General features: G+C 35.5%; 3 protein-coding genes across 6 annotated transcripts; 2 read left to right on the top strand and 1 right to left on the bottom strand.

Moving 5' to 3' along the window:
* The first annotated feature begins 541 nt into the window (after positions 1-541).
* On the top strand, positions 542-18,002 carry LOC111608691. Its single transcript, XM_023334464.1, has 2 exons — positions 542-4,105; positions 17,933-18,002. The coding sequence occupies exon 1, from the start codon at positions 963-965 to the stop codon at positions 3,681-3,683; it is 2,721 nt and encodes a 906-aa protein (XP_023190232.1). The 5' UTR covers positions 542-962; the 3' UTR covers positions 3,684-4,105; positions 17,933-18,002.
* tmem246 (transmembrane protein 246) lies at positions 7,989-11,593 on the bottom strand. Of its 4 annotated transcripts, none has more exons than XM_023334469.1 (2): positions 11,285-11,593; positions 7,989-9,561 (listed from the first exon to the last, which is right to left on the bottom strand). In XM_023334469.1, exon 2 carries the CDS (start codon positions 9,348-9,350, stop codon positions 8,160-8,162), a length of 1,191 nt encoding a protein of 396 aa, XP_023190237.1. In that variant the 5' UTR covers positions 9,351-9,561; positions 11,285-11,593; the 3' UTR covers positions 7,989-8,159. The 4 variants fall into 4 exon arrangements, with proteins under 4 accessions (XP_023190237.1, XP_005797539.1, XP_023190238.1 ...); XM_005797482.2 differs by having other exon boundaries at positions 7,989-9,556; XM_023334470.1 differs by lacking the exon at positions 11,285-11,593 and adding an exon at positions 11,191-11,278.
* Positions 18,003-18,108: 106 nt separating the features above from the next.
* LOC102235469 (myelin and lymphocyte protein-like) lies at positions 18,109-26,195 on the top strand. The gene is made up of 4 exons (XM_005797481.3): positions 18,109-18,213; positions 22,820-22,987; positions 24,432-24,557; positions 25,325-26,195. Exons 1-4 carry the CDS (start codon positions 18,124-18,126, stop codon positions 25,397-25,399), a joined length of 459 nt encoding a protein of 152 aa, XP_005797538.1. The 5' UTR covers positions 18,109-18,123; the 3' UTR covers positions 25,400-26,195.
* Positions 26,196-27,802: the final 1,607 nt, after the last annotated feature.

Below are 27,802 nucleotides of genomic sequence, written 5' to 3'. Positions count from 1 at the left end.
AATAAAAATCAGGGTAATGTCACGTTAGAAAAATTAATTCCTTTTCTTGCGTATATCATTAATTGCTCAGAACAAGCAAGAACTAAGACTGAAAAAATAAAAATTATAGTAAAGGCAGCTACAAAGTTTTTTAATGTCAAAGATCTGTCATGGGAAAAAATTCATGATGAACTTAGACATGGGGAAGGATCATCTGAAAATGAGGCTTCTCTAATTGTTGCATAATTCAAATTCTACAATGGAACGCTCGAAGTTTAATAGCTAATGGACAGGAATTTAAAGGTTTCATAAACAATTTAAATACAAAACCAGACATAATATGTATTCAAGAAACATGGCTTAAATTATCACTGCAATTTAATATTCATGGTTACTCAGTTTTACGTAAAGATAGAATAAATGGGAATGGAGGAGGATGTGCCATATTTATAAAAGAAAATATTAAATTCATTCAGCTTCAAATAATAACAGATCTAGAAATTATTGCTGTAGAAATTTGGACAAATAATGGAAATATCAAAATAATAAATTATTATAATCCTTGTAAAAAATTGGAAAAATTAAAACTTGAAACAATCCTAAGACATTGGAGAGGGAAGATAATTTGGTGTGGGGATTTTAATGCACACAGTACTTTATGGGGAGAGCAAGATGATTATAATGGAGGAGTTTTAGAAGAAGTGATTGAAGAAAAAGAATTGGTAGTGTTAAATAATGGTGTAGGCACTCGGGTGGATTTGATCAGAGGGAAAGAATCAGTTATTGATTTGACTTTGGTGTCGCAATCTTTTGCGGAAAATTGCAGCTGGAGAATATGCAAAAAAAGTACAATAGGAAGTGATCATTATCCAATTTTTGTTGAGGTAGAAATTGATATAGAGGAAAACCAGATAAAAAGTGAGGGAAAATGGAGATTTGGGGATGCAAATTGGGAAAAATTTAGAATAATAAATGAGATTAATATGGTAAATATAGATACAAGTAAACCAATAAATGAATTGAATTTAGAAATTAGTAAAAGCATTATTAACGCAGCAAAAATAGCCATTCCTAGAAGTAATGGTACAAAAAAAAAGAGAATAGTTCCTTGGTGGACGTCAGAATGTTCAGGAGCAATTAAAATGCGGAATAAGGCTTTTAAAAGTCTTAAAAAAATTATTTGTTTCCAAAATTTAATAAATTACAAAAGAAGACAGGCAGAAGTCAGGAAAATTATAAGAAATGCTAAAAGGGATTATTGGAGGAAATATTGTGAGTCCTTAGGGAGAAATACTGCATTAGATAAGGTTTGGAATACTATAAAAAAAATGTCCGGTAAATCAAGAGAATATTTCTTTCCAGTATTAAAAGAGGATGATAAAATTATAGTAGATAGTAAAAGTAAAGCAGAATTATTAGCAAGAGTATTTACAAAGATACATAGCACGGAAAATCTAAATAGTAAAGAAAAAAAAGGACGTGAAATTACATTACAGAATCATAATGAAGTATTGTATAATGATGAAGATAATGAGGACCTTATTAATATAAATTTTTCTTTAATAGAGTTGAATAAAGCATTGAAGAATTCCAGTAAATCAACTCCTGGGAATGATCAAATTAGTTACAGTATGCTAAGTAATCTTAGTGAAATGAGTAAAAAAATATTATTAGAATTATATAATAAGGTATGGAAGGAAGGAATATTACCTGACAAGTGGAAAGAAGCAATTGTTATACCTATTTGTAAACCTGGTAAAGATCCTCACTCAGCTGAGAGTTACAGGCCAATAGCTTTAACATCATGTATTGGTAAGATTATGGAAAAAATGGTAAATAATAGATTAATTTATTATTTAGAGTTGAAAGAAAAGATTAAATCTTATCAATTTGGTTTTAGAAAAGGTAGAAGTACAATAGATTCTGCATTATGTCTGGAATATGAAATTAGACGGGCTCAGATTAATAAGGAGAGTCTAATAGCAATTTTTTTAGATATAGAAAAAGCTTATGATATGTTATGGAAAGAAGGATTGTTAATTAAAATAAAACAAATGGGGATAAGGGGCAGAATATATAGATGGATTAAAAATTTTTTAACGGAAAGAAATATAAAAGTAAAGGTAGGTGGCGTTTTAAGTTCAAGGCATCAAATCGAAAATGGCACTCCCCAAGGTAGTATAATAAGTCCTATGCTATTTATTATAATGATTAATGATATTTTTAATAATATAGATAAATCTTTTGGTGTTTCATTATTTGCAGATGATGGCCTTATCTGGAAGAGGGGAAGAAATATTGAATTTGTAAATAGGAAACTACAAGAGGCATTACATAGTGTAGAAGCTTGGGCTTTAGAATGGGGATTTAGAATCTCAATATCTAAATCTAAAGTTGTTGTTTTTACAAATAGAAAGTTAAATATTATTACAAGTCTGAAATTATATGAGAATGTTATTGAAAGGATAGATCAAATAAAATATTTAGGATTCTGGTTTGATAAAAAACTTACATGGAAGACTCATGTTAATAAAATAGTTGAAAAAAGTAAAAAAATCTTAAATATAATGAGGTGTTTAAGAGGAAAAGAATGGGGAGCTGATAGGAAAGCTTTAAAAACAATTTACATTGGTCTAATCAGGTCAGTTTTTGATTATGGATGTATTTTATATAATTCAGCTTCAAATAGTTTACTAAAAACCATAGATAGAATACAATATCAAGCATTAAGACTTTGTTGTGGAGCGATGAAAAGTACCCCAATTTCAGCTCTACAAGTTGAGATGGGTGAGATGCCGTTGGAGCTCAGAAGGAAACAATTAGCAATAACTTACTGGGCAAATATTAAAGGACATAAAGAAAGTTATCCTCCATATATTATGTTACAATCTTGTCAAGAAAAAGAAAAAAAGCAAATTAATAGTTTTGGATGGTTTATAAAAAATGAAATAAGAGATATAGGAATAAATCATAGTTTAATTAGTCCTGTGATTGTTCTTCCTGTTATCCCACCATGGATAATTGAGATAGCGGAAGTTGATTTAAGTTTACTGGAAAAAGGAAAACAATTAGAAAAGAAAGAGGTGGAAAATTATATTGGAAATGAATATGCGGAATATATACAAATATATACAGATGCCTCTAAAATGTCAAATAATAATATAGGAATAGCTTTTATAATTCCGGACTTAGATATTATGAGAAATAAAAGACTAACAGACAAATTGACAGTATACACAGGTGAACTAATGGCTATTTTAATGGCTCTAGAATGGGTTGAGGAAACAAGAGAGAGAGCGGTTGTAATCTGTTCAGATTCAAGTAGTGCATTAGTAAGTATTGTAGAACAAAATTCAGAATCAAGGCAAGATATTATAGCTGATATTAATCATTTAATGTTTAGGATTAAAAGTTATGGATCTCTGGTCAAATTAGTTTGGGTTCCTGCTCACATTGGAGTAATAGGGAATGAGCTGGCAGATAATTTTGCTAAGAATGCAGCAAAAAAGTGTATTGTTGATTTAAAAATTAAAATGAGTAAAAATGAGGTTAAAATATTAGTAAAATGTATATTAAGGATAAATGGCAGGAACAGTGGGATAAAGGAAGCAATGCCAGATTTTATTATAGCATCCAAAGAAAAGTTGGAGAATATAGGAAATGTAGCAGGAATAAAAAAGAAGAAGATATTATATCTAGATTAAGGTTTGGACATACAGGTTTAAACAGTACTCTTAAAATAATAAATAAACATGATACAGGTTTCTGTAGTTATTGTGGGAAATTAGAAACAATACAACATTTTTTTTTAGAATGTCGTAAGTATGTTCGAGAAAGGGAGGAGTTAATTAGAAATTTAAATAGGAATAAAAATACATTAGATATTAGAAGTTTGCTTCAAAGATCATCGGGGGATGTAGTTTTTAATAGTATTTTTAATTTTCTAAGGAGAACAGGTATTATGGGAAGATTATAGTGACTTTACATCTGATCCATACTCCAGTCTAGAAGGTGGCGGTAATGCACCTAAAAGTTGTTTGCCAACCGCCATAAAAAAAAAACAAGAAGAAGAAGAAGAAGAACACCGGGCGTCATGTGATTCACAGCAGCAGGATAACGGAAACAGGTAGTTTAAAAAAAAAAATCCAGAAATTTACAGAAAACATTTGTAAATGTTTTTGCAAATTTGGTAAACATGAAATAAACATGTTCTTGTTCTTCTTTCATTGACTGTTGAACTGACACTAATTTGGTAAACATTTGTGTTTGTAACATTTATGATAATTTTGGAACATGAATGTCCCAAAAATGATCTTCTGAATAAACTTTTTATCAACTTATTTTGATTTAATGATAGTTTTATTTTTCCCATAAGGTGACTAAAGACTAAAATTTTTATGTAGAAACTTGAATACAGCCAAGTTTTTATTTTGTATATTTTAAATTTGTTAAACAAAAATCTTTTAAATTCAAGTTTGAAATAAAACCTTACTTTGAAAAAAAAATTAAATACCTGAGACAACATTTGTAGTCATCTCAAGGGATAAGTACAAATGTTGTAACTTGTAGTCTTGTACAAATGAGATTATCTTTGAAATTATCTTTGGTATAAAGCAGTGCTTCTCAATTCCGGTCCTCAGGCCTCCCTGCTCTACATGTTTTAGATGTGCCTCTATTCCAGAGCAGCTGATTCAAATGATTGCATGACCATCAAGTGCTGCAGAAACCTGTTGATCACCCATAGATTCAATCCAGGTGTGTAGCAGAAGGGAAACACCTAAAACATGCAGGGCAGGGAGGCCTGAGAAACCCTGGTATAAAGAAACAAGAGCTGATGTGATCTTTGCTAAAGTCTCCAGGTTTACCATTTAGTTAACCTTTCACGCCATCTGCTGAGCATATCAGTCAATGCTCCAACATGTGGTCTTGATAACCTTTCATGACATAAGCAGTAAGTTTCTTTTTTGCTTGAACGAGGATCTATTGGTCCCATCTGAATATAAAAAATGTTGGGAAACATGGAATAACTATATAGATATGGTTTTAGGAATAAAAACTATGTTTGAGATATTTAATAGATAGACAGACAGACAAACAGACAGATTTCACAGTTTCTCTAAATTTTTCTAAAACTATAGGGATAGACTAAAACATATAGTGCTGTTAACATGAGTTTTATTAGAAGTTGAGATTTGGACTGTTTCTCATTCTTTCTTTCTTTTTTGTTGTTGTTGCAGGTAGGCAGGTTTTACTGGTTTTACTGAAAACGGTCAAATCTGGCGACCTTGCGAACGGTGCCATGTTTGTTTTGTTTTTTTCATGAGAGTGAGGCGCATGGATATATAAAACCGGCGTTCTGCTATTTATTCTTTCTGGAACCCGGCTTAAAAAATGTCTTCTGTGATCTCCTAAGACCAGATAAACCTCTCCTAACCTAAACGATTGAAAACTTTCGCGGATCCAACTGAGATCATCTCTGTGTTGACTGAGGCCTATTACTTTGGCGCCGACCTGTTGATGATGGGCAAGAGTAGACGAGTCGGCCGTAGGAGCGCCATGTTTGAAATCGCTGTGTTTGTTATTGGCTATGTTACTTAGTTGAAATCTTATTCAATGCCTACGTGGAATATCTAGGGGAGAAAAAAATGGCGTCTGGAGCCAGCAGCAGATCGATTATGGATATAATAAGGCGATCTACAATCAAACTGAGGATTGGTTCCATTAAGCTGAGGATCCCTTGAAATGGATTTACTGATGACCATGTGGGACATGTTAAGGGTTAGCTTAATCCGCTAAGTGGCAGCTTCACCGGAGGAAATGGCTGCTTGTATCTACCCATTTGTCTTCCAAGTAACAAGTGAATACATTACGTCATATTCATAAAGGTTCAAAAACAACCAAGCAAGTCCATGGGTAGCATATCTAAGGCACATTCAGTGACACTGAGGGGTCAGTGGATTGGTGGCAATTGAAGTTCAGCATTTTGGTGCATCGCTTTTGTAAACCAGGACTTTTTGGGGCAGTAAGACAGAAAAACTCAACAGATTGTAATGGGAAGGCAGCCCAACATCAGATCGATTCACCTCCGTTTGCCTCTGCACAATAAGAGCAGTGATGTATCTGCATTTAATCCAAGAAAATGTGAAAAGAGAAAGTTTTATCTTATTTGTTTAGTCACTTCAGCAGCAGTTTGAGAGGTACAGGCATTCATACATTCACTAACATCAGTTAAAGAATCAATGAAAACAGTGATTTACTCTGCTTTGTATAGCTTATAAGAAACATCAAATTAAAGATACAGAAACTTGAGATCCTGCACAGTAATTTGGTTTAGTATTCTCTTAAAGTTTTTATTCACTAAAAAAATGTGTTTATTCTTTATATAATTGTATAATATACAGCCAACCCCCTGATATGTTTGGTTTTACAGCATTCTGACAGCAGTTTAAGTCCAAAAACATCTGCTGTTTAAGACAGCTTTCTTTTTTTTCCCCAGAAAAAAAAAATCAGTTTTAAAACTCTTTCCAGAAACATGTTGGACAACCACATATAAACTGCAAGGATTAGGTAAAAACTCATATAGTCTGCAGACAAACTGTAAGAAAAAAATCCTCTTCTACTTATTCCAATGTTTAAATAACTTTAAACATTTTTACTTTAATCATATTTCAAAGAGGTTAAGTGAAGTGTACAACTCATCAGCTCAAAATCAACAAGTTAAATTAACAGATTCCCAAAGATTTCCAGCATCAGGATATACTGTTTGGCCTGGTCCAATTTTAAAAGTAAAGCAAAGCAAATCAATCTGCAAAGACAAGGTTATAAAACAAAATGATACAGGTTTAATTGGCCATTTCCCAAAGACCAAACACAGAGTCTTCACTTCCCAAGCCCTCCATCATTCTCATTCCCCAATGACCAAATCAAGATCATTCATCCCTTCATCCCTCATCCCTTCACCAATCTTCTTTGTGGCATGGTCCTTGCTAGTGAAGTTGCCATTAAAATCCTAAATTTAGACTTTGCCAATTGCTTATTTTTTGGGTCAGCTGACTTATGGAAATATTTCAAATTAAGAGCCCAGATCAAGCCAAAATAACTCCTGATGACCTGCTGGTTGTAGATGATATTTAACAGATTCACGTAAACACATTTCTTCTACTAGATTATAACATAATTTTAGAAAAAACTTTTTAATTCATCAGTTTTTAAAGTGAATTTAAAACATCCCATAGCAAACATACGTATCCAAAAATATGGGTAAATAATTAAAAAAAAATACCAGAACCCATTTGAAAAGCTAATCACCTTTGTTTTTAAATATAGAAAACAATTAAAGCTACCCCACTCAGTTGTATTGCTTTCTATGCAACAGGCAGCTTTTATTTTATTTATTTTTTCACCTGAAACTAACTTAATCCAAAAGACAGAAACCGGTGCAGGCAGCTGAAACTAAAAGTGCAACTCAGGTGGAAAAGAGTGAGTAAAGTAAAGTAAAACTCAGGCAAACAAAGCTAAAGATTTGCAACCTGTCTAAACATTCATGATAACATTTCCAAACCAAAAATCAACATGTTCTGCCCTTATGATGTCACAGAAAAAAGTGAACCAAACACAACAAAAACACATCTTAACAATAATTTTTAGTGCAAATATCTTAATACCCTTGAAATGAGACCAAACTAGCTCACAAGTAAATTTTCTGCAATATATAGGTGCATGTTTTAAGAAAATAATTCCTTAAAAGTGACAAAAAAGTAGTAGTTCACTTACACTGAAAAAATCAAACTTGTGATCCAACTGTAAAAAATGAGTTAATTTGTTACAAGTAATCAAATTAAGTTAATCCATGTAAATATTTTTAAGTTATATTATAGCTAGGAAAACGTAATGTGATCACATGTAACAAATTAACTACCTTTTTTATAAGCTGGAGCTCAATTTTTTTGTTTCAGTGCATAACAAGACATTTTTCCCATAAGTCAAATAATCTGCCAGAGGAACTAGTACTTTTTCATCAATGCTAAGAAATTATTGAGCTAAAATAAGCTACTTTATCTTGATGAAAAGTTACTTATAAGTTATTTGTGTCTTATTCTAAGTGTACTAATATATCTGCACTAAAAACTAGACCAAAGACAACTTGGTAATATTTTGTGTTTTTGCAGTGAAGTGCTTTTTTAGAGCAGTTTGGGCCTCAATGGGTTGGGCCTGACTGAGGAATAGGCCCCGATGTGCGTGACGAGGTTGGGTTCCACGCTGTGCGCTCTTTCTCCAGGAGTGGTCCTGGCCTTGCGGTAAAGAACCGTATCCTTGGCGTTCCCTTTATAGCAAAACGAGCCATCCAGGAAGTCCGCCACCCTTAGCGAGGCGTTGCCGGGGAAAAGCATGGCCGGGGTGCAGCACTCGGTTGCCGGGGAGACGGCGTAGAGCTGCGGGGAGATTCTCCGCACCTCCAAGAGGTAGTGCCTACCTATCAGCTCGGCGGTCGCCATAAAGTAGAGGGTGAAGAAGATGAGGTGGTTGGCTGACAGAGTGAAGGAGAGGGAGCCGGGGTTACAGTAAGGGATTGACAGGAGGAGCGCGGTTGCCCCCACCAAACCGAGCCCCACCCACTCCAGGATGCGGTACGGCTCAGGGTTCCAGTAGCGCTGCAGCCTTTCAGGGTGATACAGCTTGATGTAGAGCGTGTGGAGGGCGAACCGGCGAGAAAGCAGATCCTTAACCACTCTGAAGAAGTCCTCTCCAGGCAGAGCGTCGTCCTCCAGGAGAATCATGTTCTTGGGCTTGACCAGCTCCCATCCCTGGCGGAGACAGAACACGTAATCCCTCTTCTCCCTCTCGAAGGTGTTGGGTGACTCCCTGTTGGCCTGCTGCTCTTGAGATGAACGCCGTATGACCTTGAAATGACCCTCCAGCAGCTTTGCGTCCTGGTTTTCCTCCGGGCCGCTCTCCACGTCACAAAGCAGCACCTCGGCGCATCGCCGACCCCCACAGCCTCCCGCGATTCTGCTCAGCTGCTGCATCACCTGGAGCAGGTAGTGGAAGTCCCGTCCCTCGCTGCGCCTGGCCGTCACCACGGTCACCAGCAGCTCCGGATTCTGGGCGACGTCGCTGAATCTGGTCGACTCCATTGGAGAGCCGCTCTGCCAGAAGTGCAGAGCATCCTGGCCTCGCTCAAGGCTCTTCTGTAGGACCTCATCGCTCATGGAGTTCAGGTACGTGAACCTGAAGAAGTAGTAGGAGTAGAGCAGGCGGTGGCAGCACAGAGGCAGGACGACGCAGAACGTGATGACGGACAGGGTGAGGGCTTGAGTCAAAGCGCTGGACCATCGCATGTGCTGACTGAAGAAAACCTTCCATTGACGCATTGATGAAAACGAAGAATTGAACCCTGTTGGCAGCTCAAATTACTCCAATAAGCAATGAGGTCTGATTCGAACTCTTCAGATCAACATTGAAGACGGTTTGTTTTGAGACAGTGAAATCAGATAACTCTGCTGTGAACTGATAGCTCTGAGGAAAACTGATCCAGCTATTGGCACATCTTCATCTTGTAAACAAAGAAGTTCCAGGTCTGTCCTTGATGCCAGAAGAAAAAAGACAGAGTTTTTGTTAATATAATGTCTGTGCATCCTTTAATAGTCATAAGCACCTAAAATTAAGGACATAAAATGTCTTAAGTTAATTGAAAAACAAAAAATTTGGCTTAAATACTTTAAAAAGTTATAAAACATCATACATTCACCAATTGAGAAACCAGTAACAAACATTACATTTCATCAAAATCATCAATACACATCAAATATGTTGGTCAATGTTCCAGTTATAAAGCAACTCCTAATTTCAAGGAACTCGGTGTTTCAGCTGTTTTGCAGTTTTCTGGAATTTTGTTCCAGATTTGTGGTGCACAGAAAACGCACTTCTAGAAGCAGTTCTGCTCCCAAACAAAACTGAAACAAATTATTGCATTTTATTTTTACAACGTGTCTGCTGAACTTGACAGGCTGAGAAAGGTAGTTGAATTATTCAAGTGTTTGGTCAATGGATGCATCTAAAAGTTGCAGGAAAGCAGCTCTCAGGCACTAAAGTTATAAAAGCCTTTGCATTACCAGTCTATAAAGAACAGAAAATCAAATGATATATTTTTCTGCTATTTATTTTTTTAAATCAATGTATCAATGCTAAATAAATTATGTAAATGACATAAGTGTAATGTGCTACCTTATTATTATTTTTTTTTTTTTAAAGAGGAGACTCATTTTTAAGGACTTTAAACTTGTAACGTTTTGTAAAATCTCATTGATCAGATAGATTGATCAGCGATTCATACAATCAGAAGTGGGCAGAGTCCACAAAAATTTTACTCAAGTAAGAGTAGCCCTACTTCAATTTATTTTCACTCAAGTAAAAGTAAAAAAAAATAGCCATTCAATAAATTACTCATGAGTAAAAAAGTATTTGGTGAAACATCTACTCAGTTACTGAGAAACTGGTCAAATTATCAATCATTTAATATTTAGAAACTACATCATCAGATGGACCAAAGTATAAAGTTAAGTGGAATTTAAGAACCAAACTGACTAATTCATATAAGCAACAAAAAGTAACACATTCAGGCAAAAGATAATTTTTTCAAATCATTTTCTTTCAGTATAAAACTTATGAAACTTTAACAAAAACTGCAGGTGTGTCTCTGTGTCTGGTGAATTTTTGGTTAAAACATGTTTTGTTTTTCATTCAGTGGGTAGAAAATACAGAAGTTTTACTCAAGTAAGAGTAGAAATACTTCATAATACAATTATTCAAGTAAAAGTAAGAAGTACAGCGTAGTTAAAATACTCTTAAAAGTACATTATTCAAAAAACAGTTAATCAAGTAAATGTTTTTGAGTTACTGTAACTATTTACTACCCAACTTTGTATACAACAAGCAGAGTGTATTTTCTAGTACTGCTCCTCAGAGAGTACTACAGGACAGACAACATCATGCAGCCACGCCCCTCTCGCTTCTAGCAAATACGTGACACAGGAAAAATCAGGAAAAACCTGTTTTTTGATTCATTGTATTCTAAAAGACGAAAACCTTTCTTCAAAACGTATGTTTTATTGGACCATACCAGGACATTGAGTTCTTCAGCTCGTACTATGAATTTTCAAGCTAAACTCCGGTACAGTTTTAATGTTGTCAGAAATAAACATCATACTCAACCAGCGCTGTTGTTTCTGTATCAGCCTGATGTGCAAACTGTGCTGACAAGCAGGTTCCGTCATCACATTCTGCTCATTTAAGTCGCGGAGCTCACCTGGTTATTGTTGACTTTTAATATGACAGTTTTGGTTCCGTTCGTCGCTTCCGCCGCGTCAACGCAGCAACGTCGATATCAAAGATCAAAGTACAACAGGCTAAGCTAACCACAGGAACCTACAAGGCAGCGAAACAAGCCAACTGAAGCAATATTATCGATCATATATCGCTGCTTCAGACCGTAAAACAAGGATAGTAGACTCATGTTGAGCTGAAGAGCAGCTGCTGTTTGGCAACAGCTGCCATGTCCGTCGAAAAGTAACCACATACTCCCAGTTACGGTAAAAGACCTCGTCCGAGCACCGTAATACTCAGAGTAAAGGCGCAGCGGGGCGATACCTCTGCTGGCCAGCAGGTGGGGCCACCGGAACTGAAACAACTTATACTTGGGGTATTTTCAGCCTCTGAATCGATGGATATGACGTTGAAATTTATTAACAAAATATGTGGAAAAACATTGGAGAAGTCGCATGTTTAATAAAAAAAAAAAAACCATGACCTACATATTGACATATCACTAAAGAATGTAATTTAAGACAAACATTTATAGAGCAGGTCAACAGGGTTGAATATGTAAAACAAACATTTTTACATTATGCTTTATGCTGGTAGTATATTTGTACATAATCAAAAAAAATAAAGTGCTGTAAAAAAAATTCAACTAAGACATTGAATAAATTCAAGGAAAACATTTTATTGAACACAGAATACATAAATGACTAATTCACAGAATTACCAAAAGTAACACAAGTAGGTCCATTCATCCATTCATCCCTTCATCTATCTGTCCATCCATCCATCCATCCCTCCTGGTGATTCCTGACCAGAATATGTTCAAAAGAAAACCTGTCTGACTAAACCAAAACCTGTTTGATTACACATGCCAAAGAAGTTGAAAAAGCATCAAAACAATTAATTTATTTAGTTGTTTTTTTTTTTTTACATTTCACTTCAGATTTAGACCCATTTTTCTATTATTCCCACCAAAAATTATAAAAGTGTTTGAAATTTATAATGGAACTTTAATAATTGATTACTGAAGAATACCTCAGTAATTCCTCTCCATTTCTTTCTTTCTTTATTTACTAAACTATTGACCGTTAAAAGCAGAAACTGTGATATCAGCAATAACATTCCTGGAATTCACATCTTGTAAAAAAAACAAAGCCCACTGTGTCCCATTTTAATTAACTCAAACTTCAGCTTTTTTAAGTGTATCACTAGATTACAAGTGAAAATGAATGAAGTTTGGTAAGCAGGAAATCTAGGTCCCACCCTTGGTTTCTTAACTTCTTCAACAGCAAAAGAGAGCGAGCGGTGGTTGAACCAGTTGATCAGGAGGCTCAAGTACAACGCCGTCCTCCTCCCTTTGTTTCCCTCAAGTAAATGTTTTCGGTTCAGTAAAGACTTTTTGTGCTTTCATGCAAAAGACTATACTGTTTGTAACTTTAACTTGTCTAAAACACATGAATATAACTTCAAAACATCAACCGAAGACAACATTTTAAGAGTGTTTGCAGTATAACAGTGAGTGGATTACGCCGCTTTTTTCTGAACAGAAATTAAAATATAGAGTGGGCTTCAGTTTAAACTGCAGAGCTTGTCAAATTATTTTTAGATTTTTCACATATGTTAAAGTTCGATGTTTTTCCAACTTCACAGTTTTTCTATAATAAGACCAGCACCAGATGCCTGCAGTGGTGGTTTAATTAATCTACGACTTAGAATCCGGAGTTAATCAGAAACCTCATCTTCCAGTGGAGTGTGTGTTGTGTGTGACGTACAGAGCGATGTTCATCAACGACAGAAACAAACACGTCCTTCCAATCGCTTTTTAGGAATGTGGCTATTAACTGATCTGATGTTCTGTTCTGGCCGTACTCCAGAAACAAGAACGTCACGTGTCACAGAACATCACCTCAGCATCAGGTGAGATTCTCCGCGCTAACAACATGAAAATATCAGTTTCTCCAAAACTGAGCAGAAGGGAGTTAATGCAGTTAAAATGATCTGAATCGGTCCATACATGAACTGTTTAGCTGATTTCATGATCAAACTAATACTATTTATTTTTAATTGGTTGCAGAAATTCCTTAATTTGGATTCTGATCTTCTGCTTAACCCTCTATGGCATGACTTTTTATTTTTGTGGGGAAGAAATATTTTCCTGCATTCTTTGGGAGCTTGGTGGTCCCTAATTACATGTCAATCATAAAATCGGACTCTGACACCTCCTGGAACCAGATTTGGGTTTGTTGCCTCAGGGTAACATTGGTCTAGAACACCAAGATTGTCTACACTGATTATGAGAAATGAAATACAAATCAAACAAGAACTATATTCATAAAAAAACTTTTTTTTGGACAAAAATATGTCAAAAATCATGCCCCCCAAAAAATAAAATAAAGGAGCAATGTGAGGTACAGCTATGTGGTTTGTTGCCTGAGGGCAACGCCATGCCATAGAGGGTTAAGCTGAACTCCAGAAATTTGAGCGTAATGAACAATAGATATCAATATGAGGATTTTTCAAAACTAGGAGTTTGCACAACTAATAATCCACGTGCTCTTTGAAAAAGACACAACTTATCAAACACATCCATCAGATGGTTTGGAGAGAAGACGTTTGTTTGACAAGAGTAAAGATAACATGTGCATTCTTACAGGAGGAAGAGAAGCAGATTAACAGGCGATAAAGACAGGCAGCTATTAAACCGGTTTAGACAACATTGTGGAAGTTTCTCAGTCAGCAAAAAACAAAGCAAAGTACAAAAAAACTATTTGAATGATATAAAATGAAAAATAAACAGATAACTTGTTGCCTACATTGCTTTGTTTTCCCTCTTACATGCTATGCACCAAAATATTTTGCAGTGTCTGGAATCTCACCTCCGTCCAGATCACAAAAATTCAGGAACAAAAGAGAAAGAAGGTTATTGAGATATGTTAGACTGGAACAGTCTAACATAGACTAGTCTAAGTCTAACAAAGTCTCTATAGTCTCTATAGTCTAACAAAGCAGTTTCTAAAGCTTTGGTACTCTGGTGAACCACAGTAAGCCCTTTTTATCCACACATGGAGAAACATGAACTAAGTCTGACTCAATAAGCCACAGGTGTCAAATCTGGCCCTCCGTAGCTTTTATGTGACCCTCTAGACTCCAAATTACATCAATAAGTTATTCCAGTTATTCACAAATCGGCAACATTTACACAAAATCAACAGATCCCCACATTTTTCTTTTCTGATTTTACTGTCAAAAATGTTGAGTTTAAGCGACTGCAGCCTCAGGCTTACTTGATTGCGTGTTATAGTCTGTAACAAAAAGTCACATTTAACATCATACACAACTGGCCCTTTAAGAACATTCAGATTTTTGATATGGCCCAAAATTAAAATGAGTTTGACACTCCTGCAATAAGCAATACATCAATTAATAGCATGATAAATTAAAAGGAGCTCGATAGTTTGCTTATGTTCCTCTAGGAGATTTTTATTCACCTGAAGTTTCAAACTATAATTATGTAATCCATTCATAAATAATGACCAATGGCGTAATCCTGTCTTTTAGGAGTTATTGCACTTATGATCTTATCATTTTACTGATTTAGTTGAAGATTATACTAAAGGAGCCTCTGCTATCTACTAACAGGCCTGCAGAGCAAAGAGATAACTGAGGAATTTCAAGTTTCTGCATTTTTCTAAAGGAATTGCGTCAGCATGAACCATTGTCTGGATGTTTTGCTGATGCTAAAGTTAACCGGATCAACCATCATATGAAGTATAGAGTATAAACAATTGCAATGCATTTAAATTGGTTTTTTTTTCCATGTGTCATTCATTACTGCTGGCTTTTCTGGGATATACACTCCTGGGAAAACTGACAACTATCATAACCGTTTATCGCTTGTTGTCATGCTCTGCTGCACCTGGGTGTAGCTTTTTCTTTTTTTTTGGGGGGGATTATTTTCTCCTTGTTCTGTTTTGTTATTGCTTCACTGTGATTCATTTTTATTTGTTTTGTTCAACAGCTCTCGTCCAGTAGTTTCTTTCACTGGGTGTGCACCGTTTGTCACCCAGTGAGTAATTCATGCACAGGGTTGGCTTTGTTTCCACTCCCAATTCATGCAACGTATCTGTCAGGTAGATCAGATACACTGCAAAAACACAAAAATTATTTACTCTATATTATGCTGAAAAGACACTTGTCTTATTTCAGGTGTATTGAGATATTTGCACTAGAGACAAGATAAAAATACTTGGTATGATTTTCTGCTTTTGCAGTGATGCAGGTCAATGGGAATGACTGATTTCATTTTATTGTTAAGCGTCCAGAAAAACGCTTTATAAGGGTGATGTCACTTCATTTCATAAAAATAAGAAAAGGATAAATTTACAGCATTTACTCTGATTATATTAAGAACCCACACTGTAAAACACTTGAGTTGTGTCTACTATCTTCTACTCTTTAAGTCAAATAAATTTAAAGTTCTAGATTTTGAACCTAAATGTGAGTTTGTGAAAGATAAACTTACAGCAGTAAGTTGTGTTAACGTCTTATTAAATTTGTCAAACCTCCAAGAGTTGAATAAACTGGAGTTTTTAGGTTAGCACTTAAAAAAACTGAAAGTGGAAAAAGACAGGAGTGGGAACTATTTCCCAGAATGCTTGGCGGCTTGTTTCTGTATCCTGAGGTGGAAGAGCGTTACATTGATCTGACTCTTGTGTTTTATTAAGGCAAAAGTTTATTTTAAAGCTTGAGGATAATGTCCTGTTCACACTAAATGTTTCTGAGCTGAATTCGTTGTGATGTTTAATAAAATTTATCATCAGATCAGAAATTTTGTTCATGCAATTTGAAACAAGAATTTAAATTATTCTAAAGTAAAATAAGTTATTTAAACTTGATAATGTGAGTAAAACAATAGAGAAATGTGGCTCTTTAACCAGGTGAGGGCAGTTTATTCCTTTCATATTGTGAAATAATTGTTTTAAATTGCAGCATTAAGTTAAAACTCACAATTCAAGATTAATGAATTAAAAAAAACAATGTTTAGACAACTTGTCTCTTGTTGTTAATTCAACTCCATAAACTTTCATTTCTGAGTTAAAACCAAAACAATTTTCTTGTCGACTTAAATTACATTTTCAAGGCAGCAGGTGGACTTTCATTTTCAAGTTAAACCACCTTCAAATGTTTTACAGTGTAACATTCAGCTTAACGTTTCATCACAGATGGAGGAAAAGAGTTTTGCTGCTTTTGCCACCATGTAGGTGAGGTATGTGGTCTTGTTTTTGTTTTGGGATGGAGTGTTTTCATCCTCAGGAGTAGGTTTCCCAGACTGTAGGATAGGATGACAGTGGCAGGAAACCGGATCCAGCAAGTCGATTATCCGAGGTGTTTGTTCGACAGCTCAGCTGCCAGGCAGCCCGGTCCTGCCAAATAAGATGCTCCACATCTCCATGGCTCTGTTGTTTACAGACTGAGGTGTATGTACAACTGCAGCACGTCAAGAACAATTTCTGTTGTAAATAAAGTAAATGCAGTGGGCTGCACAGTTGGTAGCATTGTTGCCTTGCAGCAAGAAGGTCCTGGGCAACACAGAGACCGACTGGACAAACAACCACACACACCTAGGGAGAATTTAGAGTGACCAATTTACCTAACAGTCATGTTTTTGGACTGTGGGAGGAAGCCGGAGTACCTGGAGAGAACCCACACATGCACAGGGAGAGAACATGCAAACTCTGTGCAGAAAGACTCCGGGCCGGGAATCAAACCCAGGACCTTCGTGCTGCAAGGCAACAGTGCTATCAACTGCACCACTGTGCAGCCCACAAACTGTTAAAAAATCAATTAATTACTAAAATTAAATAATATTATTGAACATCTTTTCAGTCCCTCCAGGATTTAGTTATATTATTATATTTGCACTTATTTATGATGCTAAATGCAAATTTTATTACTCGCTATAGATCATGGCCTATAATCTCAGTTCAATTAAAGCTGAGGCAACTGTTTAGTACAAGTAAGAAGGTTTTTGACAATTTTTGAGAAAAAATCTGCTGTAAACTCCAACTATGTATGATGCAAAAAAGTGGGGAGATTTAGTGTGAATTTTCACGATAATTTTTAAGACACTGGAGAGACTGATTGATATAATTTGACAGTAAACAGATAAAAACTGCATTGATTTGATTGATAACATAATATTTAAGCACATTTAGTGTTTAGTCAAGAATCTAGAGGGCCACATAAAAAGTTGTGGCGGGCCGGATTTGGCCCACGGGCCTTGAGTTTGACACATGTGCCTTAAAACAATGGACAAAGTGTCAATTTCTTTACAAACCTGGTGAGACTTTTAGCTATAATTTTACCAAAAAATGTTTTCTAAGATGTTTACTCACTGGGTGTGAACAGAAATCTATCCATAATTTGTTAAGATAAACAAGTTTACAAATGTTACTAATTTTTACGCCAATTTTAAATAAACTTGTCATTTAAGGTAGAAATTAGAGGAGCAGTTTTTTGTTGTTCCTCTGGTGTTGTTGTTGTTGTTGTTTTGTTGTTGGCAGCAGCTCTGCCTCGAGTTGCCATGGTGATAAAGTAGCCTCTGGTCAAAGATTAATTAGTGCGTCTCTCCCAGATCTCCACGTCGGTCTGTATCACGACCTCAGATCCACCCTGCGCCGTGCGGGTCGCCGGGCGTGTCTGCGCTCGGTTGATGGGGATTCCGGTTTTTCCAGTCGGCTCCTTCTGGCTTAAAGCGCGGCAGGTGTGAATCCTCCCCAGTCTCTCTTCAGCAGCAGCTTCAGCTTAAGCAGCAGATCCGCGGAAATGGCTTCCAACACTGCAATGATGGGCCACCTGCCCAACGGCGTGGGGGTTTGCACCACCATTCCGGACATCCTCTACGTGCCTGAATTGGTAAGAAATGGCGTCTGCGGGGGTTTTAACAGCAACTTACAACAGAGTAAGAGTTTATTTTTGTTATTTTATTTCACTTTTCCCCCATAAAGAGGAATTTGGCGCCTCCATGTGCGCAAAATTAACGTTTACGCACGGATCAAACTGCCTCCTACAAAACTTTATAGAAAGTTGCAGAACTTGACAAACTGAGCCGAACTCTCCGTTTGTTAGTTTTATCAGTCTTAAGGTTAAAAATAAAATCACGTTTAATGTCATTCCTCTAAACAAGTCCGGTCAGTTTTTCCAGTGGCTATTTTTACTTCCTTAAAGTTTGCTTACAAGCTGAACGAATCTAAAGTTAGAAGTAAAAATCCTTTGTGAAGGTAAAAAAAAATTATGGTTAATGTAGATTATATATATGATGAGACAGTAAAGAGGTGCATTTGTTCTTGTGAAGCCGGAAGCAGTTTTCCTCCATCATTTTTACACATTTAACCACAATTTGTTTTTCTTCTTCTCACCCTTCCTGAATAACAGGAAACATAAAACCGGCTTAGCCTATAAAAATATTTCTCATATGTATACTACATAGTAAATCTGTGTGTAAATCTGAGTCATCCTGATTTCTATTTTTATGGTTTTAAAGCAAAAAAGGAAAAAAACGGGGAGATAAATATATTAACTTGAGCCTAATTGAGTCTCACAGAACGTAAAGAAGAAAGACCCAACAAAAACAAAAAAATTATATTTTAAACCATAATTTAAAAGTGGTAGAGTAAATAATCTTCCATTTTGCAGTCTGTCACTCACTTGTGAAAGCTTAATATGGATATTACATTAAACTGATTATTAGGAAGTGCTACCATGAAAGAAAGAGGTGTAGCAATATTTTCAAAATTAACCTATAGGGTTGAGCTTCTTACCTAAAATATTTTTATATTGTTATTTTTGCAGTTCTACTACTTAAAGAGTAACTGAGAGAATAATAAGCTGATATTAGTCAGGCTTTCTGCTGAGGTAGCCACCCTGTGGTGAGGACGTCTCACTTCTACGCTCCTTCAAACCTTTTTTCCGTTTCTGTGTCCATTACATTTTAAATAATTTCTAATGAAGTTTATTAGAAATAATAATTTCAAAAAAAGTTTCTTATATGTTGGACACTGAGATAACAACACTGCCAGACAGGAAACAATAAAAAAACCCAAGAGAAAACAGAAGAATTCTCCAGACAGACATATTTCTCTCGTTTTGTTAGTGAGAGGGAATGTATAAAAGCCTTCTGCGGCTCAATTAAAGTCCAAAAAAGTGTCTGCAACAACTCTACTGACTCCCAAAAGACATTAACAACACTTGAAGGACTAGGAAACAACTTAATATGCAGACCAACACATTTCGGTTTGCAGCCTTCATCCTTCAAATGACGCTGATGAAGGCCACAAGTTTAGTCAGTTACACTCTGAATAGGAAGATCAGTTGATTTGCAGTTGGAAAGTTGTGTGTTTGGATCCATCTTTCTTCTCACAGGCAACAAACGTACAGCCAAGTCGATTAATATAATGTAACGGTGTGTTTGGGGTGCGAATGAGGAACACTTTGAGAGATTTTTGTCCACCTGATCGGCAGTGACATCTGGAGGAGAGGGAGCTGTTTGAAGTCACTGCAGAACCTGTTCTGACTTCTCATTAAAAGGACCGTGTAAAGATTTGATCAGTTTTAATAGTGTAAACTTTTTAAATGTAGCCAGTCTCTGATTGTGATTGTCCTGCAAATCTGTCAGGAGGTCTAAAGGGGATTTAACTTGAAAATGAAAATCCACCTGCTGCCTTGAAAATGCAATTTAAGTCGACAAGAAAATTGTTTTGGTTTTAACTCAGAAACTAAAGTTCATGAAGTTGATTTAACAACAAGAGACAAGTTGTCTAAACATTGTTTTTTAAGTTCATTAATCTTGAATTGTGAGTTTTAACTTAATGTTGTAATTTAATCCAAATAATTATTTCACAATATGCACGAAAAAAACTAAAGAGCCACATTTCTCTATTATTTTACTCACAATATCAAGTTAAAATAACAACTTATTTTACTTTACAAATTCTTGTTTCAAATTGTATGAACAAAATTTCTGATCTGATGATGAATTTTATTAAACATCACAATGAATTCAGCTCAGAAACATTTAGTGTGAACAGGACATTATCCTCAAGCTTTAAAATAAACATTTGCCTTAATAAAACACAAGAGTCAGATCAATGTAGCGCTCTTCCATCTCATGATACAGAAACAAGCCGCTAAGCATTCTGGGAAATAGTTCCCACTCCTGTCTTTTTCTTCTTTCAGTTTTGCTAATCTAAAAACTCCAGTTTGTTCAACTCTTGGAGGTTTGCCAAAATTAATAAAAAGTAAGTTTATCTTTCACAAACTCACATTTAGGCTCAAAATCTAAAACTTTAAATGTATTCGACTTAAAGAGTAGAAGATAGTAGACACAACTAAATGCAGCTCAGATGTTTTACAGTGAAGGTCAACGCTCAGAGGAATGTTAGAAGGAAAATTAGTGAGCTAATCAAATCAAGGGTTAGAGGTCAAAAACAGTTAGAGGAGATTTAACTCCTCAATCAACCCTGTTAGACGGAAGAGAGTCAGCAAAAATCCACAAAAATGTCCACCCAGCTCTTCTAACTTTAGTAAGAAGGAAGTGAGGTTGAGGAATGCTGCTGACGCCTTTGCGTTTAACTGGAGGTTGAACTCAAAAGGACCTGCAGAGAAAAAGAGCAAACATGCAGGTGGAGTTGGACTGTAACGGCAGCAGGTGGAGGAGGGTCGGCGCCCATGAATAATGCAGCCTGTCAATCATTAGTGGTGTTGAATAAACGAAGGCAGAGGCATCCGGCTCCCTGCTGCGGAGCGAGCTGGAAATACAGGATGGACAAAATGATGGAAACTGAAGCTGTGCATCCTGAAACAGAGGCCTTGAAAGACTGAACTTAACTGAGCGCTGTTGTTTATGTTCATCGTTTTCAGAGAAAGACAATCATTCTCATCCCAAAAGAATTATAAAAAGAGACACACACATGGATTGGCTTAACAATATGAGTGGAAAATATAAAAACAGTTTGGAAAAAAAGCACCACACTGCAAAAACACAAAATCTCACCAAGTATTTTTGGTTTAGTTTCTCTAGTACAAATATCTCACTATGCTTGAAATAAGACAAAACTAACTTACAAGTAACTTTTGATAAGACATATCTGCTTGTTTTAAGTAAGTAATTCCATAATATTGATGAAAACGTTTTAGTTCCACTGACAGATTATTTCACAAAAAATATCTGAAAAATATTTTGTTATAAGTGAAACAATCTGCCACTGAAACTAGAACTTTTTTTTGTCAATATTAAGGAATTATTTACTTTTAAAAAAGCTCAGATTTCTTGTTGAAAAGTTGTTTATAAGTTAGTTTTGTCTTATTTCAAGTGAACTCAGATATTTGAACTAGAAACTAAACCAAAAATACTCAGTAAGATTTTGGGTTTTTGCAGTGCATGCTTTAAAGTTTTGTCAGAGTTCAGTGAGTGCACTGCAAAAACATAAAATCCTACCAAGAATGTTTGTCTAGTTTCTGTTGCAAATATATTAGATCACTTGAAATAGGACAAAACTAACTTACAAGTAACTTTTCAGCAAGATATAGGAACTTGTTTTAAGTAAATAATTCCTTAATATTGATGAAAAAGTTCTAGTTTCACTTGCAGATTATTTTTCTTATAACAAGACATTTTCCCCTGTTATAAGTGAAAAAATCTGCCTGTGGATCTAGAACTTTTTCATCAATATCAAGAATTTATTCACTCAAAATAAGCCTGTACATCTTGCTGAAAAGTTATTGATAAGTTAGTTCTGTTTTGTTGAGTTTACTACGATATTTGTGACAGAAACTAGACAAAAATACTTGGTAAGATTTTCTGTTTTAGAACAGAATAGAATATACTTTATTGATCCCTCAGGGGAAATTGCTTATTTGTTGAAAGCTACTCCATCGTAGGTGATAAATACAAAGTTTGTAAAATATATTTATATACCTAAGAGTGAATAGTTCAAAATGACTAGATATAAGCAAATAAATAAATAGCAAGCAATCACATGCAATATATTAATCAATAAATAAGCTATAAAGGAGCACAGAAAAAAATGTAATCAATTAGCACAGACTTGGGCATCGTAAAGCCTGATGGCTACAGGCAGAAATGACTTTCTGTGGCGCTCTGTGGTGCACTTTGGCAAAATGAGTCTCTGGCTGAAGCTGCCTGTATCAGGCCAGCAAGTCATGGAGTGGATGAGACTCGTTGTCCAAGATGTCCTGCACCTTGGACAGGATCCTTCTCTCTGACACCACTGCACTGTAATCACCAACTGAGCGTGTAAATACCTTTGAGAACATGACAGGGTTTCTTACAATGTTTTCCCTGTTAAAGGTAAACTTTCATTAGTCTTCTGTGGTTTGCGTCCATTAGTCAGACCACATTCCATCTTTTACAACAACAACCCACGAATGAGGAAATGAAGAGGTCTTTCTGCAGAAAGCGTTGTGTTCAGTGCCGTCTAATGTCTCCCTGGTGTGCCTGCAGATCTTCGGAGGTCTGGTGTGGATCCTGGTGGCGTGCACGTATGTGGTACCATACAACCCTCAGGGCTGGGTCATGTTTGTCTCAGTCTTTTGCTTCGTCATGACCTTCATCTGGTTGGTGGTGTTCGCCTGCGGTTCCCACGGCAACTCCAGCGGCTGGGCAACTGCAGTAAGTAATCACTGACAGAAAAAACAACACAGCAAACTCTTTTTTTAGTGACCTGTACAAATTCACTTACTTTTTGAGAAGTTATCAGCCAGTCAGTTGTTCATTTCAATTAATGTGCTGCAGGCAAAAGCTGCTAGATATTTTGAAGATTTTTCTAGCACTAAATTACATTAAAAACTGTTTTATTTTTTAAAAGTATTCCAACATCTGGTTAAGTTAAAAAAAAACTTTAGGTTTAACATTTGATGTTGCATTCAACATAAAATCACACAAAAAGTATTTTGTGTCTAGATTTTAGTGCAAGACAAAACTAATTTACAAGCAGCTTTTCAGCAAGACATATCAGCTTGCTTTAAGTAAATAGTTTTTTAATATTGATGAAGAAAATACTAGATTATTTCACTTTTAACTTAAGATTAATGTCTTGTTATAAGAAAAATAATCTGCCAGTGGAACTATAACTTTTTCATCAATATTTAAGAATTGTTTCCTTACAATAAGCTCATATATCTTGCTGAAAAGTTACTCATAAATTAGTTTTGCCTTGTTTCTACTGTACTAAGATATTTTCAGCAGAAGCTAGATAAAAATACTTGGTGAGATTTTGTGTTTTTGCAGCGCATAAATCCAGGACATTCACTTAACGGCCACTTTATGATGCACACCTGTTCAACTGCTTGTTAACACAAACAATAAATTGCCACATCTATGGTGCGTTCAATGTGAACTCGGAAACTTCCCAGTAGGAAAAATCAACTGGATTTTCTCACTGGGAAGTCGGACATTCACTCCGACTTTGTGTTTCAATATGGCCGCTTCTCGCATTAACATTAGTAAGCTATGATGATATGATGATGAACAGTGTCTACTTGGGCGTTGCCATGTTGAAATCCTGACTTTTCAGAGTATGTGAACTGGAACGTGTTAAATCGGGTGTGACATCAAACTTATCTCCAAGTCCAGACTTGCTGGAGATCAAACAAAGCCTCAGATTGGTGACATAAGAGGGTTTATAGCGACTCTGAACTTGGTATTGTTGCTGGTCTGAGATGTTAGAAACTGCTGATCTGGATTCTTGAACACAAAAATAAATAAACTTCCAAAGTCACCAGATCTCAACGCAGTGGAGTGACTTTTGAAAATGTTAGGATGAGAAATCATGGAGATCTGAACCAAAATAAAACAAAACAACAATAAAACACGCTTCACCTTTTGCATCTGTGGAAAGATGAATTAAGGAAATCTTGAAAGCAAAATATAATAGCAAGTCATAACTAATAAACTGGCAGCTATGTGTATTCAGACAAGCTTTTGGCATTTGTGATTTTTTTTTATTATGAACTTTCTCAAATGTAAACATATCATCACATTTTATGTTTATTTGATTTTCTATAAGAAACATTTCTCTCATTCTGTGCTCTTCTCTTCCATCTTCCTCCATCAGGACTTTATCTATCACTTCATTGCCACTGCCTTCTACCTCAGCGCCTCAGTTGCTCTGGCTAAAGTGACCATGGACTTAAAATCCGATCCCCTCATTAAAGAGTACAAGCTGGATATCTCTGCGGTTGTAAGTATGCTGTATTTATGGAGGAAATTGTGGTACATAAGCGAAATTAAACTATTTCTGGAAAACTTGACTTGGAAAATAAGTTAATGTTGACCAAAGAAAATCTGTTATAGAAGAAATCTGTTCTGGAGTAAGGCCTACTTGTTCACCTTTTATTAAATGTGTTCATGTTGTTACATAGCTACATGAAGTGTGCAATTCATGTCAGAAAACGTACAATTTTAAAAATATTTTAAAAAAATTTAAAATGAAAAAAAAAATTAATTTTCTGAAAGTTACATTTTACTTTTTTCATTTTTAAAATGAACAATTTTAAAAACTGTTTCATGTAAAATATTTTAAAATGTAAAATAATTAAGAAAATTTTACATTTTAAAAATATAAACATTTCTAAGATGTTTATATTTGAAACACTTTCAGCTTTAGGATGATGACACAGAAGTAGTGAACAACTAGCTAAACATTAGCTTAAGGACTAGCATGGATGTTTTGAAGTTCTGTTAAGTTGCTATTGGAAACAGTTTCTTTACATGTTGTAGAAAAACAACAGTGAGCTTGGTAGAAAATAAATAAATCCTTACATTTGAAGGAAAACTAAGAAGCTAAAAAGATTTACGTTTTGTCAATCCACCTACGTGAATGTTTATGTTGTTTGAAGTGATAAAATTAGCTTAGCATCTACGAAAACAACATCACGATGATGAACCGTTTTTTTTCTACAGGTGATAGTAAATCTGAACTGTCTGAACTATTTTTCTTCTTTTCAGGTTTTCTCCTATGTAGCAACTCTGCTCTACTTCGTCCACACAATACTGTCGGCTATGCGATGGAAATCTTTCTAAACTTTTCCTCCTGACGCAGCCTCACGAGATGTGAACGGACAGAACTGACTTTTTTATTGCTGAACATAAAACTGTGGCCTGCTGACATGATGGGAATGCTGGAGGTCGCCAATTTACAGTTTTTCTGCGGAAGCCTTGAAGCAACATCTGTTTTATTGCAGCTTCTCAGCTTGGAGATGAACAACGTGAGCGCCCAGCTGACCCAGATGGCTGGTTCCACACAGTTACTTTATAAACATAAACTGACTCATTTAAACAGATGTGACTATTAACCGTAACCCAATTTGTTCAAATATTTACTTCAAAAACATTTCCAAAATATTTTAAACTTTTGATCAAAGTTCCCTAATGCTAAGGTTAAAGTTATACTATATGATTGAATTATGATGGGTTTTTTATACACTCTAGAAATACCAGTACATTAACTTGCTTAATGTTAAATATAACATTTGTTATATTTATACATATGCAAGTACGTTAAATATAAGGTTTAATTTTTGCCAGATGCTGCTTTTTACTGCCCGATATGTCAATTAAAAATTTATATATTTACATTTTCGCTCATTTTCTCTAACTAAAACACAATAATTTGGGAATTCTTCATGGTAATACAGTGCTGTAGTTTTTTAAAGATTTTTTTATATGTATACTGTTATAGCAGTTTTCAATATAACCTTTAAAATTATGTAAAATTTGGTGTAAATTATAATATCGTATGGTGATTTGGGGTTTTTTGTAGATTTTTTTGTAACTTAAAATTGAGGAGCTCATTTAAAATAAAACTTTTTTATTTTGAGACTTGTTTTTTTCTCCTGTTTCATACTTTAATGTTTATTTTATTTATAGCTTTTTTATATACATTACTTTCAGAGAGCTGACGTGACTGTATCACATTTTCTGCTTCCTTCATTTCAGTGAAGGAAACACAAAACAACTGCAGCAGAGACACAAAATGAGACAAGATGTGTTGACATTTGAATATTTCATTAGTTAAGATATCAAGTAAAAGCTTGAGGGTGTGAAGAGGTCACATCCTGCTTAACACACTAGAAAAGGTATAGGGAACAGTTAGCAAGGTGTTAATGAACTGCTTTAACTCTCACAGGGACTAGTCGAATTTTTGTTGCTCAAATTGCTCTGATTTTCTCTATTTAGTAAATTATCAAAACAAACCCAGTCCTGTCAACGTTGGTCTCCATCTGCTCAGAGCTCAGCGGGTAAAACAACGGAGGTGGTTTGACCTGCTGGGTACAAGACTTGATGAATACCCATCCCAAAACTACTACAAATACATGACTGATGATACATAACAGGTTTTTACATGCAGATGTACCCACCTGAAATGGCACTACACTGTAAAACATTTGAGCCGCATTTAGTTATGCCTACTGTCTTCCACTCTTTAAGTCAAATAAATGTATCAAGTTTTAGATTTTGGACCTAAATGTGAGTTTGTGAAAGATAAACTTACAGTTGTTTTGATTTTTTATTAATTTTGTCAAACCTCCAAGAGTTGAATATACTGGACTTTTTAGGTTAACACTTAAAAAACTGAAAGTAGAAAAAAACAGGAGTGGGAACCATTTCCCAGAATGCTTAGCGGCATGTTATTGTATCCTGAGATGGAAGAGCGTTACATTGATCTGACTCTTGTGTTTTATTAAGACAAGTGAACGTTTCAACAGACCTGACATCAGTTTACCAATCCGCTCCCCTGAAGCTTAACCAACTTTTCCCACTGAACAGTGAATGCACCTCAGTGTCCTCTGAAATGAAGAGGACCCCCTAAATTGTGCCTGTGTAAACAAACCCACACTCTTGTGGAGCAAGTAATACAAGTATGATCCCACACACACACACACACACAGTGTGATGATGCAGGCAGGGCTGATGGGAGTGTAAAGCAGGTCAGTGAACTGTGACTGTGCTGTATTATGGATGAGAGGAAGACAGGAGGTGATAATAGAGGAGCATCTCCATGAAACTGAAGAAGATGAGGCTGCAGGGCGTCTTCTTCACCCCAATCAGACATTTTACATGAGAATACTTCACAGACTGTGAACTTTTATTTGTCATTTGGTACTGCATGTTTTCTTAACGCGGGTGTCATTATTTTTTTTTTTTTTTTTGGGGGGGGTTGAAAAAGGCAAAACTACACATATTCTAGAATGAAATTATTCAATAACCAGGGGAGCTCCCTAAGCTTTTTCTTAGGTACAGAACATAAAACAGAGCAATATTTTATTGCTTAATATATTGACGGAGCCACAAATCTCAAAAACTTACCAAGTATTTTATCTAGTTTCTATTCCAAATATCTTTGTACACTTTAATGTCAAATTTGTCAAATTTATTGGCATAGCACTTTTAAAAACAGGTTTAAAAGTGCGCCATAGTGAGTGC

This window comes from Xiphophorus maculatus, chromosome 5, assembly GCF_002775205.1.
Source record: "Xiphophorus maculatus strain JP 163 A chromosome 5, X_maculatus-5.0-male, whole genome shotgun sequence".
In the NCBI taxonomy this organism is placed as follows: domain Eukaryota; kingdom Metazoa; phylum Chordata; class Actinopteri; order Cyprinodontiformes; family Poeciliidae; genus Xiphophorus; species Xiphophorus maculatus.
Note: the sequence above shows the minus strand (reverse complement) of the source record. Positions and strands in the feature narration are given on the sequence as shown.

Excerpts from the sequence above, each read along its gene's own strand:
- LOC102235469 (XM_005797481.3), top strand. The coding sequence starts at position 18,124 with ATGGCTTCCAACACTGCAATGATGGGCCACCTGCCCAACGGCGTGGGG. Across the intron at positions 18,214-22,819 it reads TCCTCTACGTGCCTGAATTG|ATCTTCGGAGGTCTGGTGTG; the intron begins GTAAGAAATGGC and ends GTGTGCCTGCAG. Across the intron at positions 22,988-24,431 it reads CCAGCGGCTGGGCAACTGCA|GACTTTATCTATCACTTCAT; the intron begins GTAAGTAATCAC and ends TTCCTCCATCAG.
- tmem246 (XM_023334469.1), bottom strand. The coding sequence starts at position 9,350 with ATGCGTCAATGGAAGGTTTTCTTCAGTCAGCACATGCGATGGTCCAGC.
- LOC111608691 (XM_023334464.1), top strand. The coding sequence starts at position 963 with ATGGTAAATATAGATACAAGTAAACCAATAAATGAATTGAATTTAGAA.